The 12,559-nt window shown below is 40.0% G+C and overlaps 1 protein-coding gene across 2 annotated transcripts in view; it reads left to right on the top strand.

Annotated features, from left to right (window-relative positions):
* Window positions 1-12,559, top strand: part of LOC108576151 (rho guanine nucleotide exchange factor 17) — a 56,855-nt gene that overhangs the window by 42,295 nt on the left and 2,001 nt on the right. Inside the window, exons 10-23 of one of the 2 annotated variants that reach the window (XM_017939092.1) lie at window positions 3,594-3,671; window positions 4,731-4,835; window positions 5,382-5,498; window positions 5,932-6,218; window positions 7,077-7,214; window positions 7,613-7,704; window positions 7,799-8,021; window positions 8,531-8,622; window positions 8,725-8,992; window positions 9,500-9,607; window positions 10,309-10,548; window positions 10,662-10,729; window positions 10,907-11,230; window positions 11,950-12,120. In XM_017939092.1, the coding sequence (XP_017794581.1) occupies window positions 3,594-3,671; window positions 4,731-4,835; window positions 5,382-5,498; window positions 5,932-6,218; window positions 7,077-7,214; window positions 7,613-7,704; window positions 7,799-8,021; window positions 8,531-8,622; window positions 8,725-8,992; window positions 9,500-9,607; window positions 10,309-10,548; window positions 10,662-10,729; window positions 10,907-11,230; window positions 11,950-12,120 (2,311 nt within the window). The remainder of the gene's footprint in view (window positions 1-3,593; window positions 3,672-4,730; window positions 4,836-5,381; window positions 5,499-5,931; window positions 6,219-7,076; window positions 7,215-7,612; window positions 7,705-7,798; window positions 8,022-8,530; window positions 8,623-8,724; window positions 8,993-9,499; window positions 9,608-10,308; window positions 10,549-10,661; window positions 10,730-10,906; window positions 11,231-11,949; window positions 12,121-12,559) is intronic. The other variant, XM_017939093.1, reaches the window with a different exon arrangement.

Here is a 12,559-nt window from a genome sequence, read left to right on the forward strand (position 1 = left end):
TTTTAGAATTTTTAGAATTTTTAGAATTTTTCATTTTTTTAATTGTACATTACAGAATTTTATCACTGACTTGGTAATGAAAATTTATAACGTAGGAAATAGTTTCCTAAATATAAAGTAGGAAATATTTGGAATATTCAAGTGGAAAATTAGGTTCTTCGAACACGATTACCGTGAGAGCTTTAATTCTTCGTTCTAATCAACGATGCAACAAGAAACTACGATGAGAACATCGTTGCTTCTGATGACAACTAAAATTTCACGCAAACATAAGCAGGTAATCTATCATCAGCGTCGAATTTTCGTTGGGAAATAAAGCGAAGCAACGTTGAAAAGGAGCAATTTGTCGACGTTCGGAAGATTAATCGTTCAGTCGAGATTTTTCCATTTCCCTGAAGTTCAACGTGTTGTATATTGCAGGCATTTTGCGTCGAATCGAAGTAAAATTCGAGGATCTGGGAGGATATTAAAAGCAGCAACGTCCACGTAACATTCAGGAGGCGATTTCCGTCGCAAGATTTTTTCCACCGATTCACCAGAAAAAATTCGAATTCCCCAAACGTCTCCGCGGTCTTCGTCTCGGAACGTTTGATTGTCATATTTTATAAACACAGCGGCCCACATATGATTGTTGTTCGAGCTGAACGATTATTCAGCGACGGCCCTGGCTACACCGCGAGTCCCGCGATTTTTCATATCGTCGCTTCGATCTAGAGAAATAATAGAAAGGGATCCACCGTGAAAGCACAAATAAACTTGATTCCACGTGTACTCGTGATCGTAACGCAGAATCGATGCTAGCTCGTTTTTCTCGGGGGGTTAGTTGCTGACGAATATCTCAAAAATCAGAGAAATCGTTTAGGTTGCTTTTTAATTTCTTAATTGCTGATAAATCTCACTTGAGTATCTCGAGAATTAGAAAAATCGTTCAGACTGCTTTTTCATTTCTTCGAGAAATTATATTCGAATTCATGAAAATAATGAATGCTGTATTTTTACTAGGTTGGTCGAAATAGTTTGTAATTCCAGTGTTGGACAAATTTCTGAAGTAACAGAGCGACATGGTATGTTTAAAAATATTTGTCAACGAGTCCCAGCGTCCATTCGCCTAAATTAGCCTTTGGTCGGACAGTTTTTGATGGAAATTCTCGTGCCGCGCACTTTGGCGCGAGAATCATGGTAATCGCTATGTTTGCGTGGATTCTCGCGTTAAAAATTATGATCGTGCTGTTTATCCGAGACGACCTTGGTTTCCGAGCATTCAGAAATCGTAAGGTAGAACTTTAAGCGACGTTGATTTTTCAGAATGCAAAACATGCCAATACATTTTCTACAACAGTAGAAAATATACATTTTTGTTTAGCTGGACTGAACCAGTTAACGCAACGTTTCCGATGTAAAAATAAAGATACGTATTATTGAAAATCAACTGCTTCGTGATACTCAAATGTCTGATACATTCTTCTGATTTTCGGTCAATGAAAATAAATACAGGATGGTCCGTGAGTCGCTTTACCATTTCAAAATTCGACAACTTCCTTTCAAGGATGTATTTGCAAATTTTCATTTTCCAAACGAAACTTTATTATTATTATTATTATTAAAGTTACTTTTATCGTACAAACAAATATTTCTTTCACATTTTCAAACAGAAACGAATCGAGCAATCTTAATTACTTCTGTTTCGTCGTATAAGAAAATACCTGCAAGTAGTTGAGCAACAAAAAGTTGATTCAATTTTTAAACGGTAAAGTAACACGCAACGCGATGTTCGTAAATGAGCGTTCAGTTTTAACGAGCGTACACATACGCCTTCCGCAAATTAACGAGCATTTTTACACAGCGCGCGTACACGCGGTTCGCAGCGAAAGGGTTAAATTCAGAAGTACCTCTCTCCATTCGACGGCTCAGCCAAACAGCCGGCCCAACAGACTTTTCCATCGTGGACTCACCGAGATAACCATAATCCATACTTTTCCGACGCGCCGTATATTACACTAAAATCTATTAAAACCCTTTTTCACTCGGCCTAATCCGAGAGCCATTAGCATAGGCGTTGCTAAAAATACCCTCTACACAGCTATCCACTCTCAGAAAGTTAAACATCCGTGGAGCACCTTAGATCCAATTCGTCACGTCCTTCGGCCTTCCCAATCGATTCTCCTCTTTCTTTTTTATCCTCCCGTTTGCCCCGAGGCTTGTCCCGCGATTCTACGCGTCTTAATGTAACCCGATAAACGTCAGGCCGTTATTCATCCACGTTGAAAATAAAAAAAAGGATTCCCCTCTTCGGTCTCCCTGGTGTTGTCTCGTTGCGTAAGAGACAACGAAATTCTCCGGTCACTTTTCTGTCGGTGTATAACTGGTGAAATGGAAAAATACAAATCGATTTCGCGTTAAATCAACGAGCATTAAAACGGACAACTTAGGCCACGTCGCGCTTATTCCGACACGTACCACGCTCGTCCTCGTCGTCGTCGTCGTCTCGTCTTTTTTACCCCGTCTTCGTCTCGAAATATTTCGGTTTCGTGAGATGGAATTCAGGGAATTGCATCGCGACCACATTAACGCGCCTATGCATTTATTTACGAATCGTGGCGAAACAAAAAAAAAAAGAAAAAACGGGGGAAATGGGGAGAAAAGAGGAAGGAAGAGGAGACGTTTAACCTGAATATTTCGCTGGCAGCTGACACGTAGAGACGAAGGGAAAAATGCGACTGGTCGGAAGGAACATCGTCGTTGTCGACTTATAATTAACCGAGAGTGTTGATATTCTCCCGGGGGTAATTAATGTGCCTCGCGGATCGTTGGAATTGTGACGAAAGAATTAGTTGTTCGGGAACGTGGTGTTTGGGGAAAGTTAGATTTATGATCATAATTGTTTGAATGGATGTTTCACTTGTTCGAGGTGTGGATTGAATTTGGTTTTTTAGGAACGGAGGAAGATAATTTTGTTGTGTGCAAAGCTTGTGAAATTTAATTTTGAGAAAAGTTAAATAGATAATTATAAATTTGGCTAGATTGTTAGAAGTGTGAATTGAATTCATTTTTCAAAAACGATGGAAGGTAATTTTTGTGGTTTGCATAACACGTGATAATAAGTTCAATAGCAGTATATTTTATAACAATAACTATAAACACACGTAAAAAGGAATAATGATAATCTGATCAACGGTCTCTTATCACATCTCGCAATATATTCTCTACGATCCGCTCGTTTTCCAAATCTCGAGACGATTTGACAAACACACTACATTCACGCCATCACTCGACGCACTCTCTCATATCAATAACAACGCGGTTCTACTGTTTTACTCCCTGTTTCTCTTTACGATCCGCTCGTTTTCCAAATCTCGAGACGATTCGACAAACACACTACATTCACGCCATCACTCGCAACATATTATTAAACCAATTCCACAGTTTTGTTGCATATAAATTTGGAGGGAATTTCATTCCGAGAAAATTAAAATTGATAATTGTAAATGTGAATAGATGTTTCACTTATTAGAAGTGTAAACTGAATTTATTTTTCAAGAACGAAGGATGATAATTTCGTTGTATGTAAATCTGGTACAAATTTGATTTTTTAGAAATACCTACAACCATTGAAGAGTCCTGAAAATGCCGGTTTGGTGGACGCAGGGACAGTGGACGAAATCTTTTATCAGGTAGTGTATTTCCCATCCTTTCTCGGTGTGAAAAATAAATAATCGAATGATTTTTTCTTCTCAAAATGAAAAAATATATAATTGAAACTTAACGTAGAAAAATAAATTAGATTCGCACGATAAATTTTGGCACTCTTAAGCCAATAATTGCATGAAATCCCGCGTAGAGCGGCAAGAATTGCAATAAAATTATATAAAACAAAGAAGAATTTTGGTATTAAAGTATGCGAAACACGTTCCATTGGAGAAAAATCGGTAGAATAAGAGTTACCAAGCGCAATATTCGCGCGTCTGATCATACACGCACCTTTCTACTTGCCATAAATTCCGTGAAATCCAGAAGCAGAGGAATTCGCGCGAGCACAAACAGCACGCGATAAAAGAGGCTAAATGAAAGTGAAATCTGTTCGCGTGAATTTCTTTAAACGCGGTTTATTCGATCGATGTTTGGCTACCGCGGCTTTCCAATTAATTTGTTCAATCGACGAGACGAACGTGTACTTTCTCGCCGTTGACTCTGAACCTTTGTCACGAACGGAACAATCGTTAATTAATTCTTGATCGTTGCAACTTCGCAACACAAAAGGAACTAATACCACACTAAATATAACGGCACACTTCGGACAGATAATTATTATAAATTATAACGAGTAAAACGTGTAATTACTAGGCCTGCGAGCATAATCATATACTCCTAATTACCCGATAATACACGTTTATTACCATTCCATTATTGTTCAAACGACAGCCATAATTTATAACGATCGAAAGCTTCGTTAAGTTCGTATGTCGAAGGTTTCACCGGGTCTCTGCTTTTCTATGCTCGAACTTTAACATTTCGCGTAACGTGGTATTTGCGACGTTTTCGTTGACAATTTTTGCGAGAAACGCATTTTTGCTCGAATGTTGCGCTTTTTTCTGGACGAAGAAACTTTTCGGTGGATCGGCTTAGTTAGCGTTTGTAGCACTTTTTGCTACGCAAAGCTCGGAGTGCGAGAGGAAAAATTGGGTCGTTTAAAATTGGAAAATTGGACGAAAGAAAATATTCGCGTATTTCAGATTCCCTCGATTCTCAATCATCACGAGGTGTTTCTGGAGGAGCTGCGTAAAAGGCTGGACACTTGGGAACTTAAGCAGACCATTGGCGATGTCTTTCTCGATGTGGTAAGTTTTTACACCGAATATTTCGTATTTCTATTCTAACAAATTTCTTGAATTATTTTAGGCAGTATTTTTGACAGTTATTCGGGTAAAATGATTTATTGGAGTTGGTGCGTAACGAAATTCTCGTTTCTGTTTAATTCAAATAATTGGCGAACTTTGAGTTCCTGTGACATTTCTCGAGCCGTTAGTGAACCTCAGATTCCACGAAATGTCGCAGAACTTTTGGATCTAATTAACTGTTTACCCGACTGCGTCCGTCATTTTCGAAATTTTTTAATGTCACTTCTGACGGTATTCGTTTTGCTGTTTCTGCTGCACTGTCTACCTTTGAATTTATAAAAACTACTGTGAATCCATAAAAAGAACATAATCGCTTCTATCAAATAAATTTTCTGATTTTTTCCTGAAGGCTGAAAAACGATTGTCTTCTGCCGCCGTAAACAAAGGAACATTTGCACTGCACGCGATCATAAATTTAATATGCATCAAACCAACGTTTCCTCAGTTTCGATTACATCACACGTCTATTTGCGATTTTTTTTACAGTTCACCAAGCCAGTCGTCCTGGAGACGTACACCCTTTTCCTTGATAATTGGAAGTCCGCGAGGAAGGCGATAAAAACGACTTGCCAAGCGAAACCGGCTTTCGCGCGATTCCTCGAGGTATACAGCGTCAATTCTCTTTCATTTCCCTTGTCTCAATTAACGTTCTTATTCCCCGTACTATTCGCCAGTAGCTTCGACTCAATTTTATTACATTTTACGCTTTTATACCTTCGTAAATTTCTCGAAAACCTAAAATAACACTATCTTGCTTAATTTCGATTCCATTTGCGAGCTTTCCGATTAAAGACTACAAAAGAAAAATCAACAGAGTCCAAAAAATATAAAAATGAGCTTAATATTTTCACTGGAAAAGATGCAAAAGTATCTGATTTTTACCGTTTCGAAGTTTATTTTCTTTCCTCTGGAAAATTTCAATTTTTCGGACTCTGTCGGGTTTTCCGCGACACTCTCTTCGATTGAAGTCGCCGTTGCCGAAAATTTGTAATCGATCAATTCGACATGCCTCGATTACTCCTTTTCTGTGCGACAGACAATGGAACGGGAGCACAAAGGGAAACTCGGGCTTGATCAGTTATTGATCAAACCGGTGCAAAAGATACCTCGTTACGAGCTGCTGATCCAGAGGCTGCTCAAGCACACCGATTCCACGCATCCAGATTTCGAGTTGCTGCAAGCTGCTCAGAAGGAGGTGCACGAACTCGTCGTGAAGATCAACTGCACGGAAAGGGAGTCTCTCGAGTGGGAACAACAGCAAACTACGTTGAGGGAGGTTCAGGCGCTCGTCGAAGGACTTGCTGGAATCGTGACGAACGATAGGTGAGTCTATTCCCATTTCTGACGTATAATCATAATAACGCCGTTTAAAAAAAAAAGTGAGGGAGACAGGGAAAATGTGCGATAGAGTACGTTCGTTAAAAAGGGACGCAACTTTTACGGTGGAAAATTGTTAACCATTGTAGAACATGAAAAGATTATGAAAATTTCAAATTACCTTGAGCAATGCGAAAGATAGAAAATCGTAAAGTTACGAAGAACTATTATAGTTTTCTTGACACTTTTCTACGAGATATCTGTAATTAGAGAAAAAACACTTTGCTATTAAAAAATTTGTAATTAGAGAAAATGAAAATTCTTTCGAGCAATACAAAAAAATATAAAATCGTAAAATTACGAAGAAATAGAGTTTCCTCGACATTTCTTTATTAAGTATTTATTTCAAAAAAGTGGATCTACCTGCAGAATCTCGATGAAGAATAAAACCATCTTACTCTAACATTTTCACTCGTTTATTCAAATATCTTTAACGTACAAAGGTCTAAGCTCGCGCAAGTTGGACGTTTCCTGTCGAGCACAGTCTAAACAAAAAATCGAGAATATTCTTACAAGTACTGATAAAAAACTGTAATTCCTTTCTTCGCGTCCATTTGATAAAATTGCATTTTTCATGGCGCGGAAGAAAATGACGAGGGAAAATGTAGAAAGGAGTTGAACGTACAATAGAGGCTTCGCCGAGTAGCTGCGCGTAAAACGTTGCACTCGCTTCTTCATTTCATCAACTATTCAGCCTTTAAGCGTGCACGCCGTATCGATTCCCAATACCGATGCGTGCCACGGTGGAAATTGCTAGGAAAACAAAAAGATTCATCTGAATTGACGCATCTATTTTTGCTGTAGAGCATTCGTACGCCACGATTTGGTCACCATAGCCTCGAATCAAGGGACAAGGAAGGAACGAGCACTATTTCTGTTCTCGGATCTGCTTGTTATCACCAGCATTAAGAGGAGAAGCGGAACCATTAGAAAACCATCGACGTGAGTTTACAATGTAGTTGATTAAAATTCCAACAAAATTTTCTACCTTCGTAAATTACTAAATTTAACGATAATTTATATTGCATTCACTTGTAGCAGTGTCACTGATACCATGAAAGTGTATCTAGAAAATTCGATATACTGGGCGGCGCAGAGAAATACAGCCATAAACGTAAAATACAGTTTTAGTTATTTTTCGTACAGAGATAAAAGTTCTCATAAATTGTTGAAATGAAAGCCTTCTTAACTTGGAAATACTGTTTATTTATCGTATAAAATCGAAGGTTTCGTGTGTGTTACCTGGTATTATCACATATTCTGTCTCAAGATACACACTTTTCCTACATATTTGCAATGTTTCGTGATTTTTGATATTTACGTTAATTGTCTGTCGATAGTTCCTGTCCAAATAGTCTGGTTAGCCTACTGGAAGCGAATAAGTACAAAATGTTAATGAGAATACCACTGGACGACCTAGAAGTTATGAAAGGTATCGGTCGAAGAGACATTTCCAATCTCGTTGGCACAAAAATCAAACGCAAAATAATTCTACGTCGCTAACTATACGTTCTCGTTGTTCACAGCCAAAGATGAGAACTTGAGGCGAATGGCTCGTGAGGTGGACCATCTTCGCGAAGACTGCGCGACGTTGACGCAGCTTCAGGAACTGGCGTCAACGTTGCACAGCGCGAAGCAACAATTGGAGGATCTTATCAAGGATATGCTCGGACAGGCGCAACGTCAATTAGCCGAAAGGAACGCGGCGCATTCGCAGCTAGCCTGTCTAGAGCTGACGCTTAATACTCAGTAAGTAACACCGCGAGATTCTATCTCCGCCTTTTTGTCGACGATACGTCGACAATCCCTGGAATCGTTCGAAACGTTTCTACGCTGGGTACCTCTGTCCACGTCTCTCCTCTCGATTCACGGAACGGTTCCTGTTAAACCAGCCACGCCGTTTCCCATTCCATTACGTCACTTTCCACACGGTATCGGCCAGTCCTCGATTGTCATCCGACCAACAAACGACGTCGCCCGGTGAATTGTACGCGTTCGAAAGGACAACGAAAGCCATCCCCCTTTGAAAATCTGCACGGTGACGACTTGAACGCCAACAGCCCGTCCTATTAGCTCGCTCACAAAGCCACCACCCCTCCTGAGCTCTCACAATGCGCGTATTTCTGCACTTTGTCCTGCCTACATCACGTTCCAAGCCCACGTGCTCTACACAGCTCAGAGTGTTTCCTCGCGGTTGCCCGAACGAGCAACGTGACTTCCAGCCACCTTCCAATAACGCCAGTTTCGTTTATTTTCAGGGCCGGTATCGAGAACATTTCCGTAATGTTCACGAAGCCTGACAAAAGGGCCAGCTGGGAGGAGAGCTTCAACGAGGCGAAGCAGAAGTTAGGTGAGTTTAGAGACGTGTCTGATCTCCATTTCGAATGGAACACGTACACACTTCAACTATAGTCTGACGACCTTCGTATACGATGTGTGTCTCGACTTACAGCGTTGTCCGCTGATAGGAGGCCCTGCCCAGAATTCGCGGGACCTTTGCCTATACGAAACACCCGGGCTGGTATGCAGTTCACCTGTGCCGCGCCTACCTTGGCCAACGGACAATGCTCGAGCGAAGTTTGGGTGTGCAACAGCGACGGCTACGTGGGCCAGGTTTGCGTGCTGAGTCTGACACCTGAACCACCGCAGGTGCCGTCTTGCAACGTGGTTTGCAACGCGAGGATCCTCTGCGTCGCTGGAATCCCGGCTTGCACCCAGAGGTGAGCTTCGTGTTCCGTGTGCTTTTGCGTGTGTCTCTACTATTCGTGAAGGTTCGGGGCGTGAGTTCTGTTGTGCAAGTTGGGCTCTGGCTTCTCGCGATTAGGGTTTTCATTGCGATTCCTGTTGCTCGAAGCTTCTCTTAGTGTGAGCTGGTTGTGGGATTTTTGGGACGGTGTTTTCTTTTTCTTTTTTTTTTCTTTTTGGTTTTGTTGGTGTTGAATGGTTTAAATTGAACGTTGTAACAAAGGGATGCGTTTTTGTGGATTTTCTGATGATACTGGTGAATATTGAATTAATGATCTTTGAAAGCTTCAAGCAGCATATTGAGAGCAGTTTATTTGACGAGGTCCTTGAAAGAAAAGAACGGTTGAGATATGATAACAGAAAATTCCAAGGTTTTTACTATTAAGGAATAATTGTTTTTCTTTTTATTTTTTTTATTTTTTTTTTTTGATACTTTGTAGGATAGTAGAAAGGGACCTTACTTTATTTGTATTATATTTTAGATCGAATTCGTGCGTGACTAACAACATTTCATTCGCGAACAGTAAGAGCGGCATAAGCATCTCGGTCCAGGATGTCGATGCCAGTGGCGGGAACATACAGTTAGATAGGTAATACTCTTGAATGAAAGTTTGAATCGGAACGAATATAGTGTTGTATAACGAGGAGTCAACTCGTGATAATATATGCATATATTAGTGATTACAACAGTACTAAAACCTCACATTGAAATTGTCTCGAATTCTTTCATGTTTCATCTACTATGTGTCAAAAATGAAGCTTCTAACCAGGAATTCCGTTACTTGTTACATTTCCATCATGATTTCGACATGGTTAACAATTATCGGTTGATTTCTTGTTATAGAATATCTTGCTATACAAAAATCCTTTTATGTTGTTTTGTGTTTGAAAAAAGACCCATTTAAAACAAAAAAAAAAAAGAAACGCGATTTTCACTTGCTAGAAATAGGCTCTCCTTTCTATTGAATTCGTGCTACCAAAAATGTATCGGTTAAAGCTAAATAACTCTTTGAAATTGTTCTTTTTCAGTTAACTCTTTCGTGATCGATATAGGAGTAAAAGTTGATCTCAATTTAATATCTGTTACAGACAACGTGATTGGTAGATAAATAACAAATTAAAAAAGAAGATAATTAGATCACGAAAAGGGTTAATAGACATTTTGGAGCATCGGTTCAACGAAACGTGTTTACATGGCCTGTTTTTAGACGAACACCTTGTACAGAATTTGGCATTTCACACCATCTCGTTTGACACGTTTCACCATTAATCTAAGAAAGCCGTTTTGCAGTAGCTCGAGCTCCGAAGACTCGGACTCGGACGACATTCCATGTGCAGATACGGGTAGCCTGACTTTGACCGGTAACGTTCCAAGTATTGATAACGTTACAACGGAGGAGGATGTTAATCAGCCAACCATGTGGCTGGGAACCGAAGATGGCTGCATACACGTTTGCAATTGCAACGACAATATCAGGATAAAGAAGAACAAAGTGAAGATACAGCACAATAGCAGCGTGCATTGCATTATGTAAGATGTCAAGCTTTTATTAAACAATTAAATAATACAACAGTTGCATGTATTCACCATATTTTTGTACTCTATCGCGATTTTTGGTAACTTCGAGGTATTTGGAATTTCAGATATTTGGACAATAAGGTGTTCGTATCACTTGCTAATGGAGACGTTACAGTTTACACTCGAGATCACAGTAAGTTTCTCGTACATATCTATTCTACTCTAGGAAATACGAGCTCTGTAAATTCTGTAAAAATATTACACACATTTCTGTGGAGCAGAAAAATTCTTTGGTATAGGAACAACACTGTAGATAAAATATTCGCAATATTCACCGTGAATACAAGAAAGCTATATTGTCTAATTATAGTGGGTGGTTGGAACACACCGGAGCCAACAACTGTATCAGTGGGCACAGTGGCTTTCCCAGTCACGAAGATGCTTCCGGTGTCCGGGAAAATCTGGTGCGGTCACAATTCCGTGAAGATCCTCAATACCCACACTTTGGACATAGAACACACGTTCCCTGTTAGCAACGACACGTCTCTGTCGGTTTCCTGCATGGCGAGTTCCGGTGGACACGGTGTTTGGATTTCTTTGCACAACAGCGCTGTGCTGCGACTGTTTCACTCCGACAGTTACGAATGTTTGACAGACATCAATATAGCACCGGCTGTCACCAAAATGCTTACCAGTAAGTCTCTACGTATCTCGGTATCACGTGTCGTACAGTTAGAAAGTTCTTGATTATACTCCAACTTTCTTGGTCACAGTTTTGGCAAGGAAAGATGTACCGTTCGTTTGTTGCCTTAATTTTAGAGAGATCAAAAGTTGAATATACCTGAAGATTGTAAAAAGTCTGGGAGTTTAATTGTGACCTGCATTTGAGAATTTGATATTCGGTCGTGAAATAAGAAATCTTACCTGAGGTGAAAGATAGTTAAATTAGGGAACGACAGATTCCTCGTGATCGCTTCCCTAATCCACTTCACGAGTAGACTGACCGTTGTTCTTCATTTCGGCTAGAGAGTAATCATCCTGTCCGCCAAATCGTGGGTCTGTTCGAGTATAGGCAGAGAGTGTGATCAATTTAAAATACATACCGAAGAAAAATATAATTTTCGACGAAAAATACAATTGTTAAATTTCGTCGAAATTAATTTACCGAATTTTGCAATATTTCTGACATCGCGAAACGCGTTTAAATTATATTTATTTTCAGGGATATCCTAGAAGAATAATACCTTTTTTTATTATCTCACCTAGGTGTATGCGTAGTCTCTTAACACTAACAGCTTTCAAACACACACGATTCATCTCGTATAGATACTAAATTCCACGAAGCTTTGCGCACTCGGATCTCTCCTCCTGCACATGGTATTTATTTTAACGGAAGCTTTAAACTTGCTGCAGGTTGCGATGACATAATACGACAGCACAAGGCCGCCTGTCTCAGGGTCACCGCACTTTTGGCTTGCAACGAGTTGCTTTGGATCGGCACGAGCGCTGGTGTACTATTGACCGTGCCAATTCCCCATATAAAGCCATCCACTCAGAGGATGTCACAACCGCCGATCGTAACTGGTACGTATTGACGTCACGTTCGATCGTCTATAATCGTTGGCTTATTGCTCCCGATATAATTAGACGCTGGCCACCGAACGGACCCGTGGCTTTTCACGCGGGGTGTCCGTTTTGACGCGGTCGAGATACACGCTCGATCGATCATTTGCGAAATTTTTGGATCGTAGAACGAGATATAACGTGTCCACGCGCCGGTATTTATAAGACACTTGTAAACCGAGAACAGATAAATCTTGGTAAGCGGAGCTTTCGATGACGATAGAGTGAACGAGCTCTGTTATGATTTAATTAAAGTTGGACCAATTACGAAAGAACTGCAGTTTTGCAGAGAAATTGAGCTTCGTCGTTTTCATCTCTGAGAATGAAGATTTTTCAGGAAACTTCCTTAGAAATCAGAAATTTAATTTTTTTTTATATTTTAGTCTTATAGATATATGCT

The sequence above is a fragment of the Habropoda laboriosa genome, unplaced genomic scaffold, assembly GCF_001263275.1.
Source record: "Habropoda laboriosa isolate 0110345459 unplaced genomic scaffold, ASM126327v1 scaffold333, whole genome shotgun sequence".
In the NCBI taxonomy this organism is placed as follows: Eukaryota; Metazoa; Arthropoda; class Insecta; order Hymenoptera; family Apidae; genus Habropoda; species Habropoda laboriosa.